Below are 25,134 nucleotides of genomic sequence, written 5' to 3'. Positions count from 1 at the left end.
CGAATCAATAGTGAGCTAATGTTCCTTTCAAACACGATATAGTGACCCAGTATTGGTCCATTAAATTTTATTGAACCATGAAATTAATCAATTTTTGAATACACCTTGTGTATTTATTACATAGACATTTACACAGGTACCAGGGGTATGGCCAAACATCCTCGTCGTCCATATTATCAACATTATCCGTTACTACGTGAACTGACGGCATAAGTGTGTGCTGTAAAAAATTAGATTGTTCTAAAAATAAACATTCTGTTACCCTTCCTCCTCTAATCATCTCGAAAATTCAGTAAATAACATTACTCACCGTTCCATAAAGCACGTCATCATCAATATTATTATTATTATTATTATTGATATTATTGTTTTTATAATTATATATTATAATAAGCTGATGCTGGTGGCTCTTCTAACGTCTCGCGTCGTGACTCCCGTCAAGAACCGGGGTGGTAACCCATCTAGGAAGTAGTAGTACTGGCCTGTGCTGGTACTCAGATCACGTTCTGTGATTGAAGAATCTATGACTGGGCTACACCGTGAGGCGCAAAAAAAACATTGTTTCTACAATCTTATTACAATAGCATGACCTTGTTGATATTTTTTTAGCTAATGTTACTGTAGTATAATGGTCCTTGTTAACTAACGGTTTACAGTGTAAATTATGATAAAATATTATTTCTCAAGTTGTATACACCATGGTTGATACTATTTAGAACAATATTCTAATGTTATATTATTGTTTCTGTGAAATCGAAAACTTGACCGTTTCATCGTCTAATCTGTCTATAGCGTAAAATTACTGTTAAAGTGTTGTTTGGTATAATTTTCGAGGGAAGACAACATTAAAACATGCATTGTTACGCAACTCGTAAGGTACTTGTTATAGTTTTCGGAACAAGATTTACTCCTTCAATACAAAATGTCCATGATTGTTATACTAAACTGAACTACCTGCGTTAATAGTGGATGCCTTGTTTTCTTTAACTATTTATTGAGTTTAATGGTCTTAACACAATCTGTGGTATAGACTTTTGGTGAAATCACATTTGTTTTTATTACGGTGCTGCCAGATCGTATTAAAGATCTCCCGTTTTAATACAATCATGAAACGATATAATAATAGACGATAATACATGTTTGTTAATTTATAATATACTCCGTGAGTATACATTATACACAACTTTTTGTACTTATAATTCATTGTTCTTAAACAAACGAAATGCACATCGATATTGAAATATTATTGTTATAATATTAAACAATTTCGAAATGATTAATTAAGTATACAATTCGGCTTGCGTTTATGCATTGAGACGGGGTCTGATCGACGCATTTATATATTTTAATATTATATAATCATATCATATTTTACCGAGTATTACTGCTAGGTAGATCATCCCCTCAAGCATGCTTTGTCAATAATATTTTACGCACTTATGCTTATTGAAAAATGTTCCAGATTATGTGAATATATGCATATTATAATAAATGTTTAAAAAAATATATCATATTTTAAAGGTGAAAATAAAATTAAAATATTTGCTTTTACATTTCTATCCGCTGTTTTATGAATAATATAATATACAGTTGAGTGAAGTTAAACCAAAGGGAGATTCGATGTTTCGATATTTTATAATATTGTTTAAATAATCTATGATAATAGTATATCCGAGTCAATATTTTCAGAGAGTTAATTTCTCTTTAGAATACAAAATTAAAATGAGAAAAAAAAATATGATGTACAGAAAATGTCAGTCATTTTTGAGAATGCGAAAATTGGCTGTAAAAAGGAGTGCACCTTATAAGCTTAAAATAAAAATGACCACATAGGTACAGTGTAATAATAATAATAATAATAATAATAATATGATATTACCACGAGGAATATTATATGGTTATGAACGCACAACAATCTACTGGTCGTTTGCAACGCTAGAGAATATTATCAACCAGCCTCCGCTATCCCTCTTCCGGGACCATATTCGGGATAAGTGGACCGACATTATGTTATATAATATATTATTATTATAACGTCAAGCATATACATGATGGACCCGTGGAAATCGATGAACCGTCAGCTGGTCGAGACCTAATCCAACCGCAAGTGGTCCACGTAAAGTAGACTGTGTACACATATAAATAATAATATTATAATATAAATCGTAATAGTATCGCGCCAACGACGTGACCGCATAGTTATTCGACGTCGTAAATCGTGGTTAAAGGTTTGCCGACCCCATGTCGTAACATTTTAATACCCACTCAATTATGATGTTTGCTTCTCCCGATAAAATATACATAACATTATCTTAACTGCTAATAGTCATTGAAGTATAGAAGCATGGATTAGGAAGACAGTAAAAATGTCCGGACAAAATTATTTCCTCGAGACTAACAGATGATTGGCCTCGAAAAAAGATTCCGGCATATATTATTTCATTTGTTTTGAATGTTAGTAACACATTCATTACCGAATACCATCAGACAAAAGACTCCGGAGACAAGCTGATGCTCCCCTAAAATCTATGCGAAATACTATCGCCCGACTCAGAGAGAACATTGATTCTTCTGGAACTCCTCAAATAGACGAACCTATTTCAGAAAATATAGCAAGAACCCGTAGATTATAATATTATCACATGTATTTTCAATAGCCTAAACTTAAATGAATCATTTTAAGACACCTAATTTGTAAACAACTTTAGTAGAAATGTATTTTAGAAATTATAAAATGCAATGTGTTTCTTCAGAAACGCCAATAACCCTAACAGTTGAGGTGATTTTTTATATTATACAAAAAAAAAAATACATTCATGATTGTTTTAAAGTTTATCATTTTTTTTTTCAAAAATTAAAAAAAATCATTTTAACGAAATTTTAAATTTGCCTGCATCTGAAATGCACTATAATAATCAAGGTCACTTGATTAATCCAAATACAAACCCTCGAAATTGAGAAATTTGTTTTAGAAAAGAGTCTTGTATTTTATGATAAACAGCATAATATTATGTCATGTGTAGTCGTAACTGAAGATTTATGATGATTAACTAAGATTTAATGAGTAAGCTTAACTATGCTAAACTAATAATAATTTCATAAAATCTTCCACGATGAGTAGATGCATGATATCGCAACTAGATAATAAATCATTTCTGAAATTAACAATATGTAATTATTATATGAATTCAAAACATGCATGATAATATTTCAAAATTAAATGAGTAACAAAAGTTGAATATTTAGGTTTCACTGTAACACGAGATGGATGTACATTTAGAAAATGCGCCTACTGACATTTATTATTTTTAATTTTATTATTATAGTGTAGACAATAATATTATCATTTTCAAAGATACTATAAAAATTGTTTATAAGTCACTAAAATGTTTTAATTTTCTAATTAATGATGTTAAAGAATATTTAATAACTATCATAACTATATTAACATTGATACAATTGTATGTAATTTGTATTAGATAATATCTAAGATTTTTCCATCAAGGGTTGAATTTTGAAAAAGTCTTTCTTAACGAACATTTCCTACACATATAGAATTTACCTTTCATAGGTTAAAATAATGCACTATTTATAATATAAATTTATTATTATGTAATTTCACAATATTTATATATCAACCTATAATTATTCATGAAATAAATATTTATTATTTCAATATTTCATTATTATTGACTGTTACCAATAATTCACTAGTACGATTAAATAACAAAATATTTTTTTACCATTAGTGAAATGTATTATTTTAGTATAAACTAAAAAATAGTAAACTATTATTTTTTATTAATATAAATAAAGTGCATTGACATTACATGCCAATGTATCTATATTCTATAGCATATCGTGTATTAGAATACAACGTATCTTATAATATCACATTATTTATATATTCTTACTATATTACCTCATAAAGTATAGGATTTATTATTTAATACTTTACAATAAGTCAAAATATTATATAGTTTATTGTTACAAATTCCATAATTGTCAGACCACATGAAGCTACTTTTTTAATATGATGAAAGAAAATTGTATATTTTAATTATTTGCCTGAATTAATTTAATTATTTTTTGTCTCTCCCGAGAATTCTGAAATATTGAAATTACGTTGTAATGCAGTGACAGTCTTGACATTTACGACATTTGAATGTTATTTAAATTATGTTTTTCCTGTTGTACAATAATGCATTCGAATTGTAAAATGTTAATAGTTGCACATAAATCTCGGCAACGATATTATTACCAATGTCATTACTTAGTTTCAAGATTTTACAAGATATTTTTAACAGAGATCAGTTGAAGATAGTTTCTAAAATGCATTTTTACGCATACTCATTATGCATACAGTGTACATTAATATTTCAATAAAATATATATATTTTTTTTATTATTGATCGAAGTTAATTTGGCTAATATGCCAATAATAATAATTCTACATTGTAATATTAGTAATTACATATTCTTATTGTTTACATTGTAGGTAATGATTATACTAAGTTGTATCGTTATACTTAATTTCAATATTTATCTGTTCGACTAAACCTAGTAATTGTCCATAGAATATTATGAGCTTCCAACATTTTTCCAGCTACTTAAATTTAAACCGTATTAGGTAGCGTTTTAGAAATTGATAAATTGCATGATTAAAATATAATGTAACCAATAAATTGAAGATAGTGCAGCGTCTCATCTCAAACTCTCCTAGTCAAGTACTTAGGCATGTTCCGATAGTCAAGTTTTATATCATAGACGACGATTCGTGATGCTCTCATCAATGGCGATTCATAATGTATTAATTATTTGTTCGATGTACAAGTGGCGGGTAACTACTACAAACAGCAGTCAAAATAATGATGCACGATGATGTAGCTACATTGCCTATACACTGCGCCGTCCAACAAATATTATATTTATATTTTATTATCGAGAAATACAATTATTATAGTTTTCTAGATCAAGAGTCTTACAAGACGTTCTAATGCACATCAATATTTATAAATAATGATACACTTGTAAACAATGAACCGTGACAAGTTGTGGTTATCATTGGATGAAACAAAAATCACCACTATGCGATGGAACAAAAAAAAAGTATAAACATAAACATGCTTTATGAATAATCTTGTTTATGGAATAATATTAATTTTTGAATATTTTATTTTTGTCTATTGATTTAGCGTTATACTCGAAGTTATAATTTATAATATACAAATACTGCGTGTAACATAATATTAAGTATCCTACCTACATTTAACGGTCACAATAATTTACACGTTTGATTTATTTGTTTATAAGCAGAGCATTGGTTTTTGTCACAGAGTAATACATAATCCTACGTCATAAATATTAGCTCCAATATTTATCATAATTTTAAAATTGCCTAGGTCTCGTGCACATCATCAGAACTCAATCGTATAATTTATAACTGTAACGATTCCGTTTTTTCACTGTAATTACATTTAATTAAATTTAAAACAAAAGTTAAAAATGTATACCTAATTAAAAATAATGTTGTGAGTATACAAACTGCAAGCCTCTGATTAAAACTTGAATAAATTACCCCAACGATAGTTTATTGAATTCGTTTTAAAAGTAATATGTTTTATAAATCTGTTACCTAATTAGTTTTGATCGAGTGCACCAACTAGATAAAAATATTTAACATTTTATCTTGACTAGGTACAAAGAATTTAAGATATATTTTTAACCATCTATTTAAATAAATTTCTATCTGAGATAAATTATCTAAATAATTGTTTGGTTATCTTTTCAGAACACTGCATATTTGATTGAATATACTTCGAGTAGGAAGTAGACATTATAGCTGACGGATAAGATGTTTCAAATAAACGATCTGTTGGTTATGGCAGATGACTTATCATGTTGTTGAAATCAAATTTTTATTTCTATAAATCAACCTGTATATATTTATTTATATTTAAAAAAAATAACACATACATAATAATATGTCTAAAACAATTTTTTTATACACGTCATATTGTATGATAACATATTCCACTGAAACACTAGACTATTATATTGTTATTAACAACATAGTTGTATTCATTATTTGTTTATTATTGTGTGAACCTTTAAATTAAATCAGGTTTTAAAAATTATACATAATTCACGTATAGTAAATAGTAATGATTATTAATAAAGTTCCGGCTAAATAATACAATACAGGTATAACATTGATATGGTATTTACACATGGTACAGTTCTTAACTTTATATTTTTGTACATTATCAAAATTCAAAACAATAACAAATAAAATATTTGGTAATTCTCTAAGATATGGGAAAACATTTAATGAACATTTAAGACTTTTAGTAAAAACGTTTGTCAAGGAATGTTATACGAATTCAATACAATTCGGTGTAATTATGAAACAAAATTATTATGTTACTCGATAAAAAGGCAAAAAAAAACCGTGTCGTAAATTGGACATTTTTTACGATTACGTTTGAGCAATTTTATTCTCAATCGTTATAGGAATTTATTGCGCTTAAGTTTTTGTTAGTTTTGTCAAAGGTTAATATTGGATTATAACAATTAGTCAGAAAATATGATGAAACATACAGAACAAAAATAACAGATGTACTGTGCGACACTTAAACGTTTCATTTGTTCCAATCACCAGTGAAAGTTTTTTTGACGGACATAACGATTAACAAGTTTTCTAAGTTATTGAATCGGTTACAATGTACCGGTAAAATTTTGACAAGGTTTCAGTTTTATTGGTTACATATTGGTTCGTAACAAACGATCACATACGATGGTATAAGACTTTAGGCGTTAAAAAATAACCATTTTCGTGTTTCCTTATCTTTTTATCCAACTTTCAAATTTAAAAAAAAATCAAGAGTTAACTCTTGCCTTTTGAATTTATGAAACCAAGTACATTTAAGTTACTTCTTAATTAATTATAATTATTTAAGGCTTATTAATGTTGACATGTCAAGCGGTAATGTGATTGTTAATATTTCGAATCGAAAAACTTAAATCGTATAAACCAAAAATTATAAAAATCTGACTGGTGACAATGAATCAATTAAAATGACGGATTTTATCTGGATAGTAAAAAAATGCTCTTTAAATGGAAGCAATTATGATTTGATCACGTGTGACTACAGCCCAGGTTATTTCTGTACGTATTGGTGATCACGCGATTTCGGTTTTCGACCGCATACCCAAACACAGCCTTAATGAAATTTAATTAGTATCATTATTATTGGTAGATTGGTAGGTGAGCAGTCGGTAACCGCATATAACATGGCTGTTAGGTACTCTGCAGTCATGGTAATGTGGTGGCGTAGGTTTAATGGCCAGTGGTGTAGTGCGCAGTATTTTTCTACGGTTTAGGGGATGGTGGTGAAAATAAAAACATGATTACAAGAACGTAATGACCCGAATTCCGATCAAGTTTCTTTCAACCCTCGGAACGTGTACGCCCTTTTTGCGTGTGTGACGGTAATGACATCAGTGAATCCGTAGGCCTCCTTGTGAGGTTCAGTTCAGGAGCCACAGGATCAGTGGCGGCGAAACGGCTAGTGCCAGCGACACGAGTCCTCCTATGGCGGCGTCCACTGGACAACCGGTCGACCAGCTGGCAGTGGCGGCTGCAAGGAACGCCAACTCAGCCGCGATGCTCACGGATTGGCTGACCGTCGACCGGCGGACCCGACTCGAACCGCGGCTTGCCCGGTGGCTACTGCTTTTTGTCTCCATCTCGCCCGCCGACTCGACGCCGTTCATCCGCAAACCGGTCTTGTCGTCCGTTTTGCCTCCAGATTTACGGTCACCTGGAAAAACAGATGAGAAGTTCACAACCACGTTCAAAACAACACTTATAGTCAAGATGATTTTAAATATTGCTGGTATTCGATATTTCGATCGAAAAAATGTACACAATAAGTTTCAAGTGCTGCTGTATTTGTATGATATTGAATTACAAAAAAAAAAATATTTATATTTTATATTAAAATGAAACGTTTGGCGTAACGAATTTAGTACAATTAGGTATATCGTTGTTTTAGTGTATTTTGAAAAATGTATTATATTGTTCACTGAAAAATATACATATGTGCCTATTGTCATACGTGGTAACAATTAAATCGTGGTCTATCACTGCTGGTATGCTGTGTGCAATTGTGTATCCGTAGTGATAGATCTGTACTAAACGGATGGATGTGAGAAGATTTGGTTGTTCGATAAGACAGTTATATACCGAGTACAGTTTAACGTATATATTTAAAATAAAACAATATGTTTTATAAACTATTTTACTTTACAGATGACCTAGAAGCAACAATATACGGTGCAAGAGGTGAAACGAGACTAGTTCGGAAGACGGATGTCTTGCAGGCCGAACGATCATTGTAATCAATTTTGTTTACTAGTCAAAATAGTTATACCTATGTATGGCTTTACTCCGTGATATTACAAAACGAATAAAAGATGACGCGCACGTCTGTGATATATGTATAGTATGTAATAGTATACGTAATATTATAATTATAAAATTATGAAAACTGTGATGGTGTTCCACGCTATAACACTATAAGTCAATTTGTTTAGTGTGAAAATAATTACCAATTTCCTAAAATAATAATATTATATCACGGGTGTATAACAATTAAAATTATAATTAAAAATTTAAAAAAAATACTTGAACAACCATTTTGTACTAATTATTACTATATAGGTAAATTTATAATTATTATTAATTTCCCAAATACATTTTATGTGAGCATAGTTCTTAAATGTACCTACTACCCAATTAATTATTATACAGGCCTAAACATGCTCGAGTATATTGATTTTGATAAGTTGAATTAAAAAAAAAAAAAAAAACGAGGAACAAAATTTGTAATAGAGTTTGAGGAAATATTTTTATTTATTTTTTGAATATATAATCTTGTAAAATTTTGTTCACTAAATATTTTTAATATTTTTTAAATTATGTAAAAAAAACTCAATCTTCTGGTACTGAAATTAAAAATGTGTTATATCAATTTATAAGTTTATAACCAAAAATATTTTTGTAACTTTCATGATTTTAAAGAATTTCGTTAAAATTACAACCCTTTTGTTTATGAATATTATGCTTATGAAAAAAATAAATATTAACCATTTTTATATTTGAACTGTATATACTGCTAAAAGAAAAACTTATGAAAAAACACGATTTTAATTTCTTAAATTATCTAAACGAGAATTTAAAATGTCTATAAACAACTTAAAAATATGTTAATTATTTTTAAATGAATATTATAATTTCTAAAAACAGATTATCTAAATATTTGGTTAAAATTTGAATGATGTACATATATTTTCTTCCCGGGCACAGTAAAAACTATCATCTGAGTCTAGCATTTTTTAAATATTATCGTTTTACCACTAATGTTTTTATGAATTTAAAAAAGTAAACTTAGTAACTCAGTTGATTTTAACTTCTCATGTATATGTATTAAGATCAAATTGATATTCACAAATTTTTTTTTTTCTTTGAAGATTGTAGCAAACGTACAGCTCCAAGCTTAATGCAGACTCAAAAATACCACACATCATTGTGATTCCTACTAGCTCTGCTGGGTATCTAAAATATATTATAGTTATATCATTATTTTAAAATCAAACCACTAAAATATCAGAATTGAACACCCGTCAAAAAATTAAGGCCGATTAATTATAAATATGCATTATGAATGGCATTCTGTGCTCTCCGGAAATGGAAATCTAGAGATAATAGACGCCCAGTGTCTGCAATCGCCACTCGGCGTCCGCCGACACATAATAAGATTCTTCCGGTATCCGTATTCCACAACGCTGTTTTTGCACTACACAAGATGGATTGTTTTAGGCGAATAACATTCTGTGCTTTTACCAGTCTGTCGTGAATAAAACTACATTGGTGATGAAGAAAAAAAACTCGAACGTACATCAAAATATGTAAGTATTTTTTTATTGCCGTATTATATCATCATATTCGAGAAACAAATCATTAGGTATTGTCCTGTTATAAGACAGTTGGTATTTATTTAAGGATACACATGTGCAAAACAATGACAAACTGTTTTATAATAAAAGCCATTTGTTTGTGTTGTATAGAGCTATACTGCTTAAAATCACACTGTATAGTTTAGTCATAAACTCACAAGTCAATCGTATATAGTTAAAGTAGGCTTTAAAGCAGTATAATTATTCAGTATATTATTATATAATATTATTATTTAATAATAAGCGTACAAAAATGTGGTCGTCATTTGTATTTATTAATTCGAAAGAATGGTCGTGTCAGAAAAAATAAATTAAAATATTTTTAATAACGACGACGTTATATTATATAATATGTCTAAATTATTGTTTGCGACGTAACATTTTAGTTTTCCAATTCTGTTTCGATTAAACTCGGGCGTTTACATAATATTATGCTCTGCTCGAGTATCGTGTACGTACTGCGAGGACAAACAAAAACGTGAATATTCTACACGACATGCCTAGCTTATTTTTTATTTTTATTTCGTTTGCCTTCGACTACTGTACAACGGTAGCTGTGAAACGATTTAAATAAAAACAAACCGTTTTGACACTGCAATTTGGGCACAAAAAATTCTCAAGGAATACAATTTCGACAAAACGTCATCGCCACCGACACCGACACCTCCGTTGGTTATTAGCATAACACTGCGACAACCATACTATTACGGCAGGCCATATTGCCATATTGCTAAGACAACGAACGTATTATATAGGCGAGAGAAAAGTTTAACGACGACGTCTGCAAAGATATTGGTGGGGAAAGGTGTGTATATATTATTTTATATGTATACAAACTTTCGAATAAACTCTTTGTACATAATATACGTATGTACGGATTGTGTACAAGTCAAAAACCGTTTTCGGATTATCATTATTATTATTATTATTGTTATTATTATTACTACTACTATATAATGTCGGAAACACGGTTTGGCTAAAAGGGTGAAACACGACGTGAAACACTCTATATTGCACACTGCATCCTCTGCCGACGACAAACGGCCGGGGGACGGACTTAATGAAAATTCCATTCTCCCATATAAGGTAGGCACGCGTAACGTGGTATTGTGTGCAACCTGGGCACGATCGAACGCGAGTAACGAAATCTAAAACCGAGGCCGATCATCCTGGAGCGTTGAGTATTATTACAGGGTCGTATACATAAGTGCGAGCTAGTGGTGGGCAAGACGTGTGTGTCCGAAACTCTTGCTCGTTCGGCATTGGTTTGGTTGGATAAGAGCTTAACTATTGTGCGTATCCATCAGTGACGCACAATGATGTAATGCTAATAATAACATAACCGAAAGCGTTTTGTATACAGTAAGTTCAAATGTGTGTGGGTGGGCGTACTTGGAGTTCTCTCTGAATGGTTATTGCGATGGAATGGGATTTCCCGCGACAGTTGTAAAATTACTCCTCGTCACACGTAGGGACTATAGAAACGAGGCAATTTGTTTCTTTTTGGGGAAAATGAAAATTTTTGTAAGTCATTTCGTCACGTAGTGTGATACGTGAAAAATATCGTATAAAATGGATGGATTTAAAATATTTTTAACACCAAAAGTAATAAAAAGTTTCATGTTTGAAGAAAGGTAGCAGAGAATATTATTTTTCTTGCACCTAAAATAATATTTGTCCTACTATTCCTTGAATGTATGCGATTCACAAAAAAAATGTAGAACCAACATTTATTATTATAATTGGTATATTAATGTACCGACAATTTGTACGTCATATTGAACTTAAAACGAGTATAATAAAAATGATTGTAATGGTACCTATTTCATATTAATTAACTTTTTTATAATTATTAAAAATTAAAATTACATTTAGTGTATTATTTGAGCTCATTAAGGCATGACGTTTATCAATAACCATAGGTGCTGGCTGATTAGATTCATGTAATTTTTTTGTTTAAAGTGATTGGGGTTTGGAGACAGTATTTAATATAATAATAGCCTATTCCAATTGGTAAGCTTCGAAAGCCTCCTATTCTTGTTGTTATTTCATTATAATAATTGAGGTACATTATAAAATAAAACTTATAGTTCCATCCCAGCATGGCAACAACTAAAAAATAATATTATAGTACTAAAAAAATTTTGATTTCAGCAGTGTTCTTTTAATATTGTTTGAACGTGCTAAAAAATCGCAATTAAAATATGATAAAATAGACAACTAAATTATGGCCAATGAGGTTAAAATTATTATTAAGGAAATGTGAAACATCTTATATAATTTGTAATAAATCGATGTGAGAAATCTACTTAATTGTGTAAGCTAAAAATAACGTTTGTTAATTTTACTCTTTAATGTCTTAATTTTTTCAATGATTTATTTATTGAAAACACGGGCTAGAGCCCAAAGTTATAATAATACATGAAACGACATTTGGTACATTCCACAATAATTTAAAGTGACTAGATTCTTATGACATTGTTTACAAAAATTAGATAAGAGTAGGTAATATTTAGATGTTTATAAAATTATAACAAGTAAAACAAGTATAATACATTTATAGCATAATAATAATAATAACTAGAGGTCGGATTTTTATGATTTTACATATTTGTTTCTAGTTTATGCAGTTAAATAGGAGTGAGAAATCTTTACGAATTATGAAACACATAATTCACAGGAAAAAATTTATTTTGCATAAAAAAGCATATTTTAGAGGTTAGAGAATATTTAACACGTTAGAGAATATTTGGGAATATTTTTGTGATACCCGGCATATAATGAACATATTTCACGCATATCAGCATTTGATAAATACAATGTTCACTAAATTATTTATTTCCGGATTTTAATAAAAATTAATTTCCAGGTATTCCTTATCGATTGCGAAAGCACAACGGTTATTTCGTTAGCTGTCACGACTATACATCGAACAATATATAGTAATTAATTGTTATTGTAAAATTAATTTAATTAAATATTTTTAAAACCAAATTAATAAAAAATTAATTTAAACTGTTTTTTTTTTTTTATATCAAAAGAATATTTTGCATATTTAAGGACATAAAACATCATATATCTGGTATTTTAAAGGAATATATTGCTTATTTTATGTGACATACAAACATCATATTTTAAGGATTTTAAAAGAATATAAATCCGACCTCTATTAATAACAATAACGATACGTGGACTAACTGATCCAAAATGATGGGTTCTCATTTTCAATTTGCATCATTTTAATGAGAAATTGGTTCATATATGAATAAAGAAGGAGGACTTATCCTTAGAGAAAAACTATGGAATTTTAAAGTTGATGCAATTTAAGGGGGACGGTTAGTCGATATCACCATTTAGAAGCTTACTAAGAACTATTTTGTTTGCTTCAACCCTTCTGATAGCTAGAGAGGTTAGGCAAAGGAACTTTAGTACTAGACTGTAGGTAGTCGTGTGGTGCGTGTTCAATATTTAAGATTTGTTTTCAATAATGTGTCTAGTATGAGTGTATAAAATATAAATATATACATTATACAACACCTATGCTTAAAACATAATATGTTCTCGATTGACTGATTTTTAGGGGGTGACTTCGAATATTTTGTTATGAAACATAAAAAAACCCAATGTATAATGTCTGACTGTATTAATGATTTTGTAGTTTGGTGCGATCGGCGTGATCAGAATATTATTGCTGAAACAATACCTTATAATATTATACATACACAAAAATTTACATAAATCATATACCTATGGTATAAAATTATGTATTTAATCACATATAAAATAGTTTAAAATCTTGTTTTAATATAGTTTACTGGTCTAGAAAATATGTAGCTACCCATGGCCATTCAACAAAATAAAAATTAGATTGCTGAACTATTACACTTATCAGTTCACTCAAAATGGTTTAAATTATTATGAACATGAAATATGAATTGTTTAAACCTCAAAATATGACAAGTTACTTCGAGAGCTTCTGAAAATGAATTAAACTGCATGCTTATTTACGATAATTGTTTATAAATTAATGGGATGTACAACGTTTTATCATACAAGGATTATGTAATATATGTATCTGGAGATAGCATTTCGAGATTTTTGTGAGACACTTGTCTGACAACAGAAATTCTGTAGTAGGCATGTATTATGTCTCAAGGTGAAGGGAATATAATTGAATAGATGTTCCGTGAATACTTTACCCGCTAAACATACGTACAATAATTGCAGACTTAGAAGTCCAATTAATAACTTATTAACGTATACTACATGTTATACAGTTATAATATTATAAGTTGAATGTGTATCAAACAGTCATAAATTATGGTCGTACAGGCTGTCCTACAAAAAAACAAGTATAAATCAAATCGATAAAATGAATTACAATTGTATATTATAAAATGTAATATGATAACTGATAAGAAATATTGAATTAAGTTATAGTTATTGTGAAAACATAATAATGAAAATATATTTGTACATACACATTACAAATAAAATTAAAAATTAGGTACCTATCTACAGTTATACGCAGGCCATATGATACACACGCATTTTACGAGACTCTTGAATTATTTGCTGTTGTATTATTCTGCAATTTATACCTACCAATATACGAGTTACTTAGTTTTCACTACCAAAGCTCGACCTTCACCAATTAGAGGTATACTAGGCATTTTATTTTCATTAACATAAAACGCATTGCGTCACGTAATATATTTTGTTCACCGACTTAAAAACTTGCAACAGACCACAGGCACCGTCGGGCTTGAGACGTTTGGGCTGTATAGATAATAACACAATATTTTCGCAATGCCGACTGGTACTGTGTCCCCACTTAGAATCATAAATATTAAAGTTATCACCTCGAAGAAATAAAATACAAATAATAATGGAATTAATTGCGTCTTGCCATTGTCCTCTTATCCGATTCAGCCACCTCCAATCGAAGGCACAGACAAAAAATCCATAGTTTTCCTCAGGTTCGCAGCTAATAACAATATTGATAGCTCACCAAAAACTCCAAATAAGGTGCAACTAAACACCACCAACAGTTATTTTATTTCCACTTATATTTAAAAGGTATTACCGACTACATATGGCTAAGAAAGAACTTGATATCATTGGTTTGCACAGTTAATGTATCGTAAATCAATTTCTAATCATATAAAAATCCAAATAGGAACTTTTATGGGAGCAATAGGTAAATTATCCTTTTTAGTTTTTCTAAAAGAAATTTAAGTACCATAGTAAAATTATCATCTACGATCTGATATACCATATACGCCAGAGGTTTTGTTATTAAACATATCCATTTATTCAGTATTCACTCTAGAGGCTTATGCTGCATCAGAAATAGACGATATTAATTACACTGTAAGAAATATCATCAATATTAAGCACCAGAAAATAAAATTCTAGCTATTCATCAATTACAAATGATGTATAATATACAAACAACTGAGTCTCACACAAAACAAAACATTTAAAAAAAAAACAACAATCACCACCAATATCCAACTCTATCAACAACCATGAATACCATAGCAACAACCAGCCACTAATAATTCAATAAACTACATTCAAATGTCACCACTCATCATTCAAATCAATTTTTTTTTTTAATTGGTCTCTACATGATGTGCAATGAAGTAGATATATTATAGATGCATTTTTTTGAATAGATATTATATACTTTTTTAAATGTATTTATACTAAATTTTTTGTGTCCATCATAATGTTTTGGAACACAGAATTTGATTGAATCTACAAATTTGAAGATGATTTCTGGTAGATAATAAGAGTACTATGTTCCTTCTTTGTAAGGTTAAGAATAAAAAAATCCAAATAATCGTCTATAAAATTCTAAAAACTAACAAAATGGTCAAAAAAAAGGTAAATTATTCTAACACAAGTTTTCGAAAATCAATTTAGTTTTATTGTTATTTGTACTCCAGACAATTATAAATGAAAATACCTGATATTTTTCCAAATTTTAATTTTCTAATCTGGAAGTTATTTTCAAACCATTGAGGGTAAATATTTTTGATTTTCTATTAATGTTGATTCATTTGTATGTCAATTAAATTGAATATTCAATAGATACTAAATTTCTCTTCCCATGTTTTTTTCGTAAGAAAATGATATATTTTGAATATAATAAAATATAACAATTTATTCCTCTCCAAAGATTTTAATAATTCATTGTTATTTAGAATACATATTTTATAAAGACTAGAGCTATCTTCTGAGGAGGCACATCAGTGAGTATATATTATTATTGTATATACGAAATTATATTTTCTAAACTTATAGACTAATTTTAAGCTATTTATACAACAAATATATTCAAACCATTATACGGTACACAGAGATAGGCATAGATATTTATTTAGAAACGATAATATGCAACGTTCATGATTTTTAGTATTGTGTTTAGTTGTTGTGCTTAATTAATAATTAGTTCAACCTGCTAATTGATAAAATAACTATAACAATAATAAAAAACTAGGTAACCATAAAAATAAACGTTGATCTGCAAATCTTCATTATTTAAAGTCATTTTTGCGTACCAATACAATAACTAATCATTGAATTCAAATATTTAACACTTCCATAACGGTTATTTACTTAATAATATAATGATGATTTTCACTTGTAACGTAGTATCCAAGAAGTTTCCCGGTTTTCTTTTATTATTATTTCCTTGTTAAAAAATTTAAAAAATATATCACCATTATATATTATGATATTCAATTTCATGGAACTTTTTTTTATGACTATTAAAATAAGAGAATAACTATAACTATGATTAAACAAATTTAATTAATATAATTAAAACATATTATTAGTACGCAAGTCTTACTAAATCATTGAATAATTCGTAAGAAATTTTATCCAACCGTAAAAATTGTACATGTAATTTACATATTTATATGTATAAATGATAAAGTTTTATTGTAATTTCTTTTAAGTTTCAATAAACAAGATCAGTTTTCTCTAATCAACTAAAAATTATTTTACTTGATATTTAATTAATTGTATTCAAAAAGGTAATTACTGTTTAAATATTTATAGTTTAACTTTACCTGATATTGTATGGCTCTTCCTTTTGGTTGCGGGTGACGGTATCGCTGGAAAAAAAAAAATGAAAAATTCAATCGAATCATTAATTAAACTTGTTAACCGTTTTAAAGAAATACCTTTATGATTTCATACAGCTATGTTTGAACAATAATAAAATGCAGTTTACCCTTATATCGCTAATAGACTTTTATTGTTGTTTCTTATATTTATTTGGTAAAATCAATAACATTCGTCTACTTTTTAAATCCCATCAAACATTTCATAATGTACAGAATAACTCTGTGCAATATGATTTTATAATTAAAATATATTTTAATGCAATATGCTCAGTACTTTATACTATACATTACGCTCATTATTTTTTTTTAATTATACCATTTCAAAACAACTCTGATCCAGTGTCATTTATTTAGTATTTATATATGATTCAGCAATTTTTTGAAGTTCAAAGTTACATTTTTTTTTGTACATTTTAAATGTTTAGTAGAAAACTTGTAACCACACGATTTATATTGAATTATATGTATACATTTTATATATATTTAAAAATCAATCAAAATATAAACAAAAATATTATTTAAACAACTGATTTCGAAGAATCAATATAGATAAGTTGCGAGTAATATATTTTTGTAATATTATTATTTGCACACACCCATTCATTTTTAACATTAATGTTGCTTTTTTTTAAGTTGTCCAATTCATTTTGTTTGAAAGTCGTTATAACCTTGAGGTTTTATTGGTTCAACAAATGCTTAAGTTTAATGTTTCCGGTTAAAATCATAATAATTTATGATTTTATATAACATAGACTATACATAAATTGTATAATTCGATTGACTTTTATACATTATATAAAAATTTTAGTTTTTAAATTACATACAATGATGAACTTATTTATATCTCTCGCATGTGCACCTTTTAAATACATTGTTATCCCAATAAATAAAAATAGTAAACAACCAAATCGTTTTGATTAATTTATTTTTTTCCGACGTATTAATAAGGTGAATAATTATTTTTAAAGTCCTAGCATGTTATAATTATTGCTATTTTTTTATTTTTCTACCAATGATAGCGTGTAGTATTTTATTTAACGAACGCTTACCGCTTACCGTTACAATATTGCCCAAATTTTCACGTATGAGTTTGTTAAATAATTATACCCCAACAATAACTTGATAGATAAGTCACGTCAACGAAAAAAAAATAACGTCAGTGACAATACTATTAATATATATATACAGAAACATAATGTCAACAAAAAGAATGAACTGCCAATATGGAAGATTGATTATAATTAGAGGAACTAGAAACAAGGTCGTATCTGGGGGGGGGGGTTAAACCCCCCCGAAATGTTTTCGTGTTACGTCATGTGGTAGTCAAATAACTATATATTAATATAGAAGTGATAAGGACACCGATTTGGATGAAACTCTTGGATTGGACTCTTTTAATCTAACCGGTACCTATTTAATATTATAATACTTAGTTGTCTGTAACAGGTGGAGATAATATTTAGGAGGCTTTACTTCTGGTAATGTAGTTAGATAAGATTAGTAGAATCGGCATATCTTTTTTTTTTTTAATCTAGAGAAATTGTACAATATGTAAAATAATCTTTTACAATAAGAACAAGTGCTTTAAGAATTTTATAAAAGATAATATGACAAAATAAAAAACAATAGGTTAATTTAATTTAATTATTTACATCAGTTCAGGCAGGGGGCTTGGGTGAAGAGGCTATCCATTGATGGAACTTCTTGACATGTGGGGGTTGGGTTAGTCTAATAGTAGATCACGGCACCGTGTTGGTTTTAGGCGCCTTCTGGGGTCATCAGGAATGTTGGGGCAGATAGATCCAAAATCAAGGGGTTGCGATGATTGTGGAGGTTGAAGTGCATGCGTTTGTAGAAAGTCTTGGCTACGTTTTTTGCTGTTTGGATAGAAAGATCTTTGTATAAAGTATCATTAGAAACATAGAATGGAGCTTTAGTTAGTTTTCGTAAGCATTTGGATTGGAAGGATTGAATTTTAGTAATATTTCAGGGTTTGGCGGCACCCCATAGTTGAATGCCATACGTCCATATTGGTTTGAGGAGTAATTTGTATGAAATAAGTTTATTTTTAAGGTTTACATTTTTAGATTTCAAAAGAAAAATCTTCAAATCTAAAGGAAAAGTAATGACTTAAAAATATGAATCACCACCGATATTTTCTTCAATGAAAAATCAATAACATTGTATTGTCAAGTATAAGATAGCAAGTAAATAGTATATTCTTCTTAGTTTGCAAGTATATTATTTTAATTTGTAAAACTAACAAATAATAATAATATAAGCATAGTCTTTCTTTTAAATTATGCACTTCAGATATTTGTATGCCAAAATATTTTTTCGGAAATTCTTTGGAATTTAATTAATACAAAATCGTTTACTATGGAACGAATCGACTCGGGCGTAATATTATTATTACTATTTTCTAGTTACAACTGTTTGCTAAAAATTATAGGTAAATTGATTATTATTAATTATTAGTGAATTATAATTTTATATATTATTCGTCGTTCTAAATTTATATCAGTAAAACTGATGTCGTTCCTAGTCGTTCATACAAACTACATATTTTTTGTTTCCAATAGAATAAATTATAGTATACAAAGTTAACACAGTGGTATATAATTTATACTTATATAGATAGATGTCAACGAAGGGTGTGCCACAAATGGAATGTTATAAATGAATTTATCGTTAAATTTACATGCTACCAGATATCGTTTGTTAATGTCGTCTGCCTTTAATACAAATTACCATAAAATGTGTACAAGAATTCAGTTAGAATGTTTTTTATCACATTTTTTTTTTGTCTCACTAATTTGTACATTATATTATATCTAAATTGTGTTGGAATTATAAAATTAAGCTAGTGTTTGTTATGTTTTAGATAACTGGAAAATGAAAAATAATAAATATATAAGTACAAACAAATTAATACTGAGATAGAATTAATAAACATAATGGCATATGGATTTGCTTAGAGTTTAAAAAAAACCTTTTTAACTTAATTCATAATTAATTGTTCATCAGACTCGTAATGATTTCATATTCTGATTTCAGAGACTTTTAGTAGGTAATGAACATATTAAATTATCTGCCACTGGGTAATTTCCATTTGTATTTTTATACTTTTAATTCTAGAAACTGAAGAACGTGATAATAAAATAAATATTTTACAAAAAATCTTAAAAATAAATTTTGTCATTAAAAAATAGGAACACATAATTATGATTGAAATTGTTAAACTAAATATTATCTTGGTCATAATGTAATTTAACGCAGCCATGCAGGGGTACAATGGTTAATTTAATATTATACTATCTAATTAGTTTAAAGGTTGTTAACATTTTTTGAAATGGTTCTGCGGTAATAATTATGTCAACTCATTGTAATTTTAATTCATATGTCCACAAACAATAATATATTATGTGTTAATTATTAGTTCTAGGATATCTATTTAAAACCGTTATTGATAATATTGAAAGTTATTTACTATTGATAATTTTTTAAGAGTAATTACTTATTATGTATTATACATCGTGAAAACGAACGATGTTAGTGTAGCTATTTAAAAAATAATTTTCTTAAAATAATTGAAAGTAGATGAAATTGCTAAGAACATAGTAAAAAGTAAAATATAAATATATTACATTTAATAGTCTGCCAAGAGATGCATTTGCATAAGTTTTAGTTTTTGGTTATGGAAACACAATATGTTATGAAAATTAAAATGTATAAATAACTTATGATGACCCAAAATATTTAGTTTATCATCTATATTTATTCTTACTGTTCAGGCACTATAGAATTATATTTTCCTAATTTAGTACAATAAGACTGAAGAGACAACGATTAAGTATTAGTCATTTTACTCCTGTTTTCAAGACCTACTGAGCACTAATCTACTTTACTTATTATCCCACCCATATTATTATAATATATTTAAATATACGTTCGTGACACCTAACTTAGTTAAATACAATGAAATCAATTTACCTGTCGAGATAGAGACCATCCTCGTGGTAGACGGTAACGTCGTTGTGGTTGTGGTAGTGGTGGCGGCGGTTGTCGTGGATGTAGTTGGCGCAACGGTAGTTGTCGGCAATATTATCTCTAAAGCAAAACATAACGAATGTAATAATTACTGCGTACCAACGAATGTTATTCATATATGTGTAGTGTATGGTAGAAAGGATGACTCAATTTTTTCTGAAATAATAATTTAATAAGCTACCTATGATCTGTATAGTTTGCAAAAGATAAATTATTATAATGATATGCGCTCTGCAGATATATCGTACAGACAATGACTTGACGTGATTCGGGAGCAGAAACAAAATCAAATGTTTAATTAAAAGGAATAGAAGTAACGTGGAGTTCGATTGTTTAATATTCCGTCACGGGAGCACTGCGTGCTACGTGTTCGATTTATCTAAAAGTCTTCTTTTCTATTTCCCCGTGGTTTCTTTGTCGGTGAACGAGGTTCAAAATACGATAGTGTTTATCGTGTGTACGTTTTTATAACGTATAATATTATATTAATTAGGTAAAACTCAGAATTTATAATATGCATACTATCAAATGAGTAATGATAGAGCCGTTGTTTCTCATTTCAAATGTGCATATTATAATACCTGTATTATATGATTGCGTCGGCTTATCAGACTCGATAGACAATACATTTTATTTAAATACAATTTAGATATAATTTTTTTTTTTTTGTTTTTTTGTTGAACTTGAGCCCGTCGATAAAGGCCATTAGCTGTTGTAGGGGTTATGATCTGTAGTAGGGGTAAGTTTGGTACGATAAGTTATTTTTAAGATTGTTACGGTTGTTATGGTAGGTAGTAAACACATAATATATGTATGGCAAGGTTTTTAACTACTATGAACCCGGGTGGTCACCCATCCGGGAGCTAGTATAGCTGTGGCTGTTACTTGCTCCCAGTCGCATTCCGCGACTGGTAGCAGCCAACTCGCCACGCCAAGCCACTTAGGTATAATTATTTAACCACGTGACAAGATATTACATAAGATATTACATAATAAGATATTTCATTTATAGTCGAAATCTATTTGTGAGCTTAGGAACGAAAACGATTTGATAGGTTTTAAAGCGCCCACGGATAAATAATTGTGTTCAAACTTAAAGTATGAGTAAAAAACTTATCAGTTTCTGCGATAAGCAATATAAACTTTTAAGTGAATTACGTGCAAATTCGAACGTGCGTATGGCCGAGTAAACGTAAAACCAAAAATACTTTCATCGTTCCTCTCATGACAAATCTAAAAAGAGTATTGACAACAACAATAATTTGAGAAAGACACATTGTTTATTTTTATGTGAATAAAGTACAAATTATGATTAAAATTTTCTTAAATTCCCATTGTATATAATAATCATGGTCATGGTATACCTATACAAACAACATTCATTCGTTTGAAAACTGCACAAACAACGTTTCATGAAAACAATTCTATTAACATTGATTATAATACGTTGTTCGAAATGTATTTACGAACCAGCTATTTTAAATCTGAATACAATTGTGTAATCACAAACAAAATTTGTATGTACGTAACGAAGGAACAACTTTTTTAATAACACGATGAATACTAAAAGATGATCGTTTTTGTAGTGTTATTAATTACACAAGACCGACAATTTATAATAATATTCCTCTGTGGAATGTATAACCTAATTTAAAAGTACAAAAGTATTTTTCATGATTCACCAAAACACGATTAATTTCTTTAACAAACGGCAAAGCAAACCGCCAAGTTGTTCATTGCGTAATTTAATAATTTCAAATTAAGCTCAAATATGAAATTATGGCTACTGAAAATGACGGGATAAAACGAAAATATTTACATTAGTGGACATTAAGTTTTATGAGAGAGAGAACTAGTTGTCATTTAAATTCACAATGGACCAATTTCATTTCTACTAACCAGAATCAACTTCTGTTTAAAGATTTAAGTTAAGCAATATAAACTTTAAAGATTCAACTCAAAATAGCAACATTATTGCAATGACTTTATTATTAGAAACGGAGAAAATCATATCAAAGCGGCATCTCCAAAAAGAAATATATTTTCAATAATCAACACGTTTTAAATGTCTATTCACTTTATATTAATTAATGTAAATGTAAAATGTTTAATGCAGCATACAGTTGTTATATAATTATTGTATATACATTATGGCCAATACAACAACAAACTTTACATCAGTAATATTAATCAAATAGTAGAAATTATTGTAAGCGTATTAATTTGAGTTTATATGAAATATTATTGATCATGTTATAAGAAATATATACTTGATAACCACCTTGGTAATTGGTTAGAATTTGTTGAATAATAAAAATCAAGTTTTGATATAACAAAAATAATTTTCTAAAATATTGATTTTATTTAAATGGAAAATTGCATTTTTGTAGACGTTATAATTTATATATTATATTTAACAAAACTTAATTTTATTAAAATATAGAAACAAGTTGTAAAATATATAAATCAGGTTTTTATGTTGTTGATTATACATTATCTGCAAGAAAATTTAAGATTTTTGTGCCGTTAACTTCATTGATTGTTTCTTTCAGGTTGTCTGGTATCGATAATGTCCTTCGTTTATTTTGAAATTCTATGCAGTCTTAGATGCTCTATTGCTATTACTTGATTATAAACGTTAGGTTTAGTTAAATCCCCCAAAAAATATTTTAAAGGATTTTAATCATGTCGTTTATATTTTTTAACGAGAAAACAATTACCTATACATGTGTGATGAAATTCAGTTTGAATCATTAAATATACATATAGCCGCTGTCTGTCAAAAGTATTATTGTATTTTGCTTACATGAATGATCAGTAATATCAAGGATTTAAATAAGCTTTCAGTTTTCTATGTTTTAAACAATTATATGCACAATACAACACTATGGGCTTAGGGTAGAATGATTTATAGTCTCCGGAAACTTTTATTTGACACTTTATTCCATTTGCACAACACTTTCACCGTCTTTCTTTTTTTCTCTTTTTCTTAAGCTTTACACGAATGTTTTCCAGTGACGAAATATTATGTGTTCACTCATGATTTATGGCCATAGTGAACAATCGTCCAAAATATTGTTCTTTGTCCTTTCAAATTTTGTCCATTTGAAAGTTTAGTTTATTTTTCTATATTGTATAATGTATTATGATATTTTTAGATACATATAAATTTCAGTTTATTTTGAGTTTATTCTAATATAATGAATTTTAAACAAACCAATTATCGAGTATAATATCAAAAAAACTACACCTTGTAAAAAATATTCAGTGAATTAGAGATATAATATGAAATAGTTGATGTAAATTTTATCTGTAATACCAAAAAAACAATTAAGAAAATAATATAAATATTATTAAATTCTCAAGCCTTGGTACGATGATATAACATTATTTTAAAATATAATATTTTTGTATATATTACTATATAAGCCTTTAGTTTGTATAATATATCAAGAATCTGTTAGTTCTCCCTCGTTGCAGTGTCAAAGGTTAAACAATAAAACAACATAAAATCAATAAACTACAAAAAAGACCCTATTTTTCACTTACCAATTACTTAAATGCCACAAGAAACTTTCATAACAAACTTAATTAATCATTGGTATGAACCGTCAATTATTGTCATGTTTTGAAAGTTGGACACTTGCACTAAAGGGTAATTTTGGAAAGCAAAACATACTTCTTACTCCTAAGGTTGAAAAATTATGAAAATAGTTGGAAGTAATTGTTTTGTCAAAATACTAGATAATATACCAAGAACTTTGCAGTCAACTATAAAGGAATAAAACCATAGATTTATACAAATAAAAATATTGTTAATTAATATTATCCAAATTTAATTTAATTGTATGATTAAACGTATAACTTTTATAATTTAACAATGTATTTTTACATTTTAATCAGATTATGAATCAAAAAAAAA

At 28.4% G+C, this 25,134-nt stretch overlaps 1 protein-coding gene across 1 annotated transcript in view; it reads right to left on the bottom strand.

Moving 5' to 3' along the window:
* Positions 1–6,140: 6,140 nt before the first annotated feature.
* LOC111035303 (lachesin-like) overlaps positions 6,141–25,134 on the bottom strand; it is a 184,961-nt gene continuing 165,967 nt past the window's right edge. The window contains exons 9-11 of the mRNA XM_022316868.1: positions 21,156–21,272; positions 17,106–17,150; positions 6,141–7,823 (exon numbers count right to left, since the gene is read on the bottom strand). Coding sequence (XP_022172560.1) covers positions 7,531–7,823; positions 17,106–17,150; positions 21,156–21,272 — 455 coding nt within the window. The 3' untranslated portion in view covers positions 6,141–7,530. The remainder of the gene's footprint in view (positions 7,824–17,105; positions 17,151–21,155; positions 21,273–25,134) is intronic.

This window comes from Myzus persicae, unplaced genomic scaffold, assembly GCF_001856785.1.
Source record: "Myzus persicae strain clone G006 unplaced genomic scaffold, MPER_G0061.0, whole genome shotgun sequence".
NCBI classification, from domain to species: Eukaryota; Metazoa; Arthropoda; class Insecta; order Hemiptera; family Aphididae; genus Myzus; species Myzus persicae.
The sequence above is the reverse complement of the archived record's forward strand: the minus strand, read 5'-3'. Positions and strand labels throughout refer to the sequence as shown.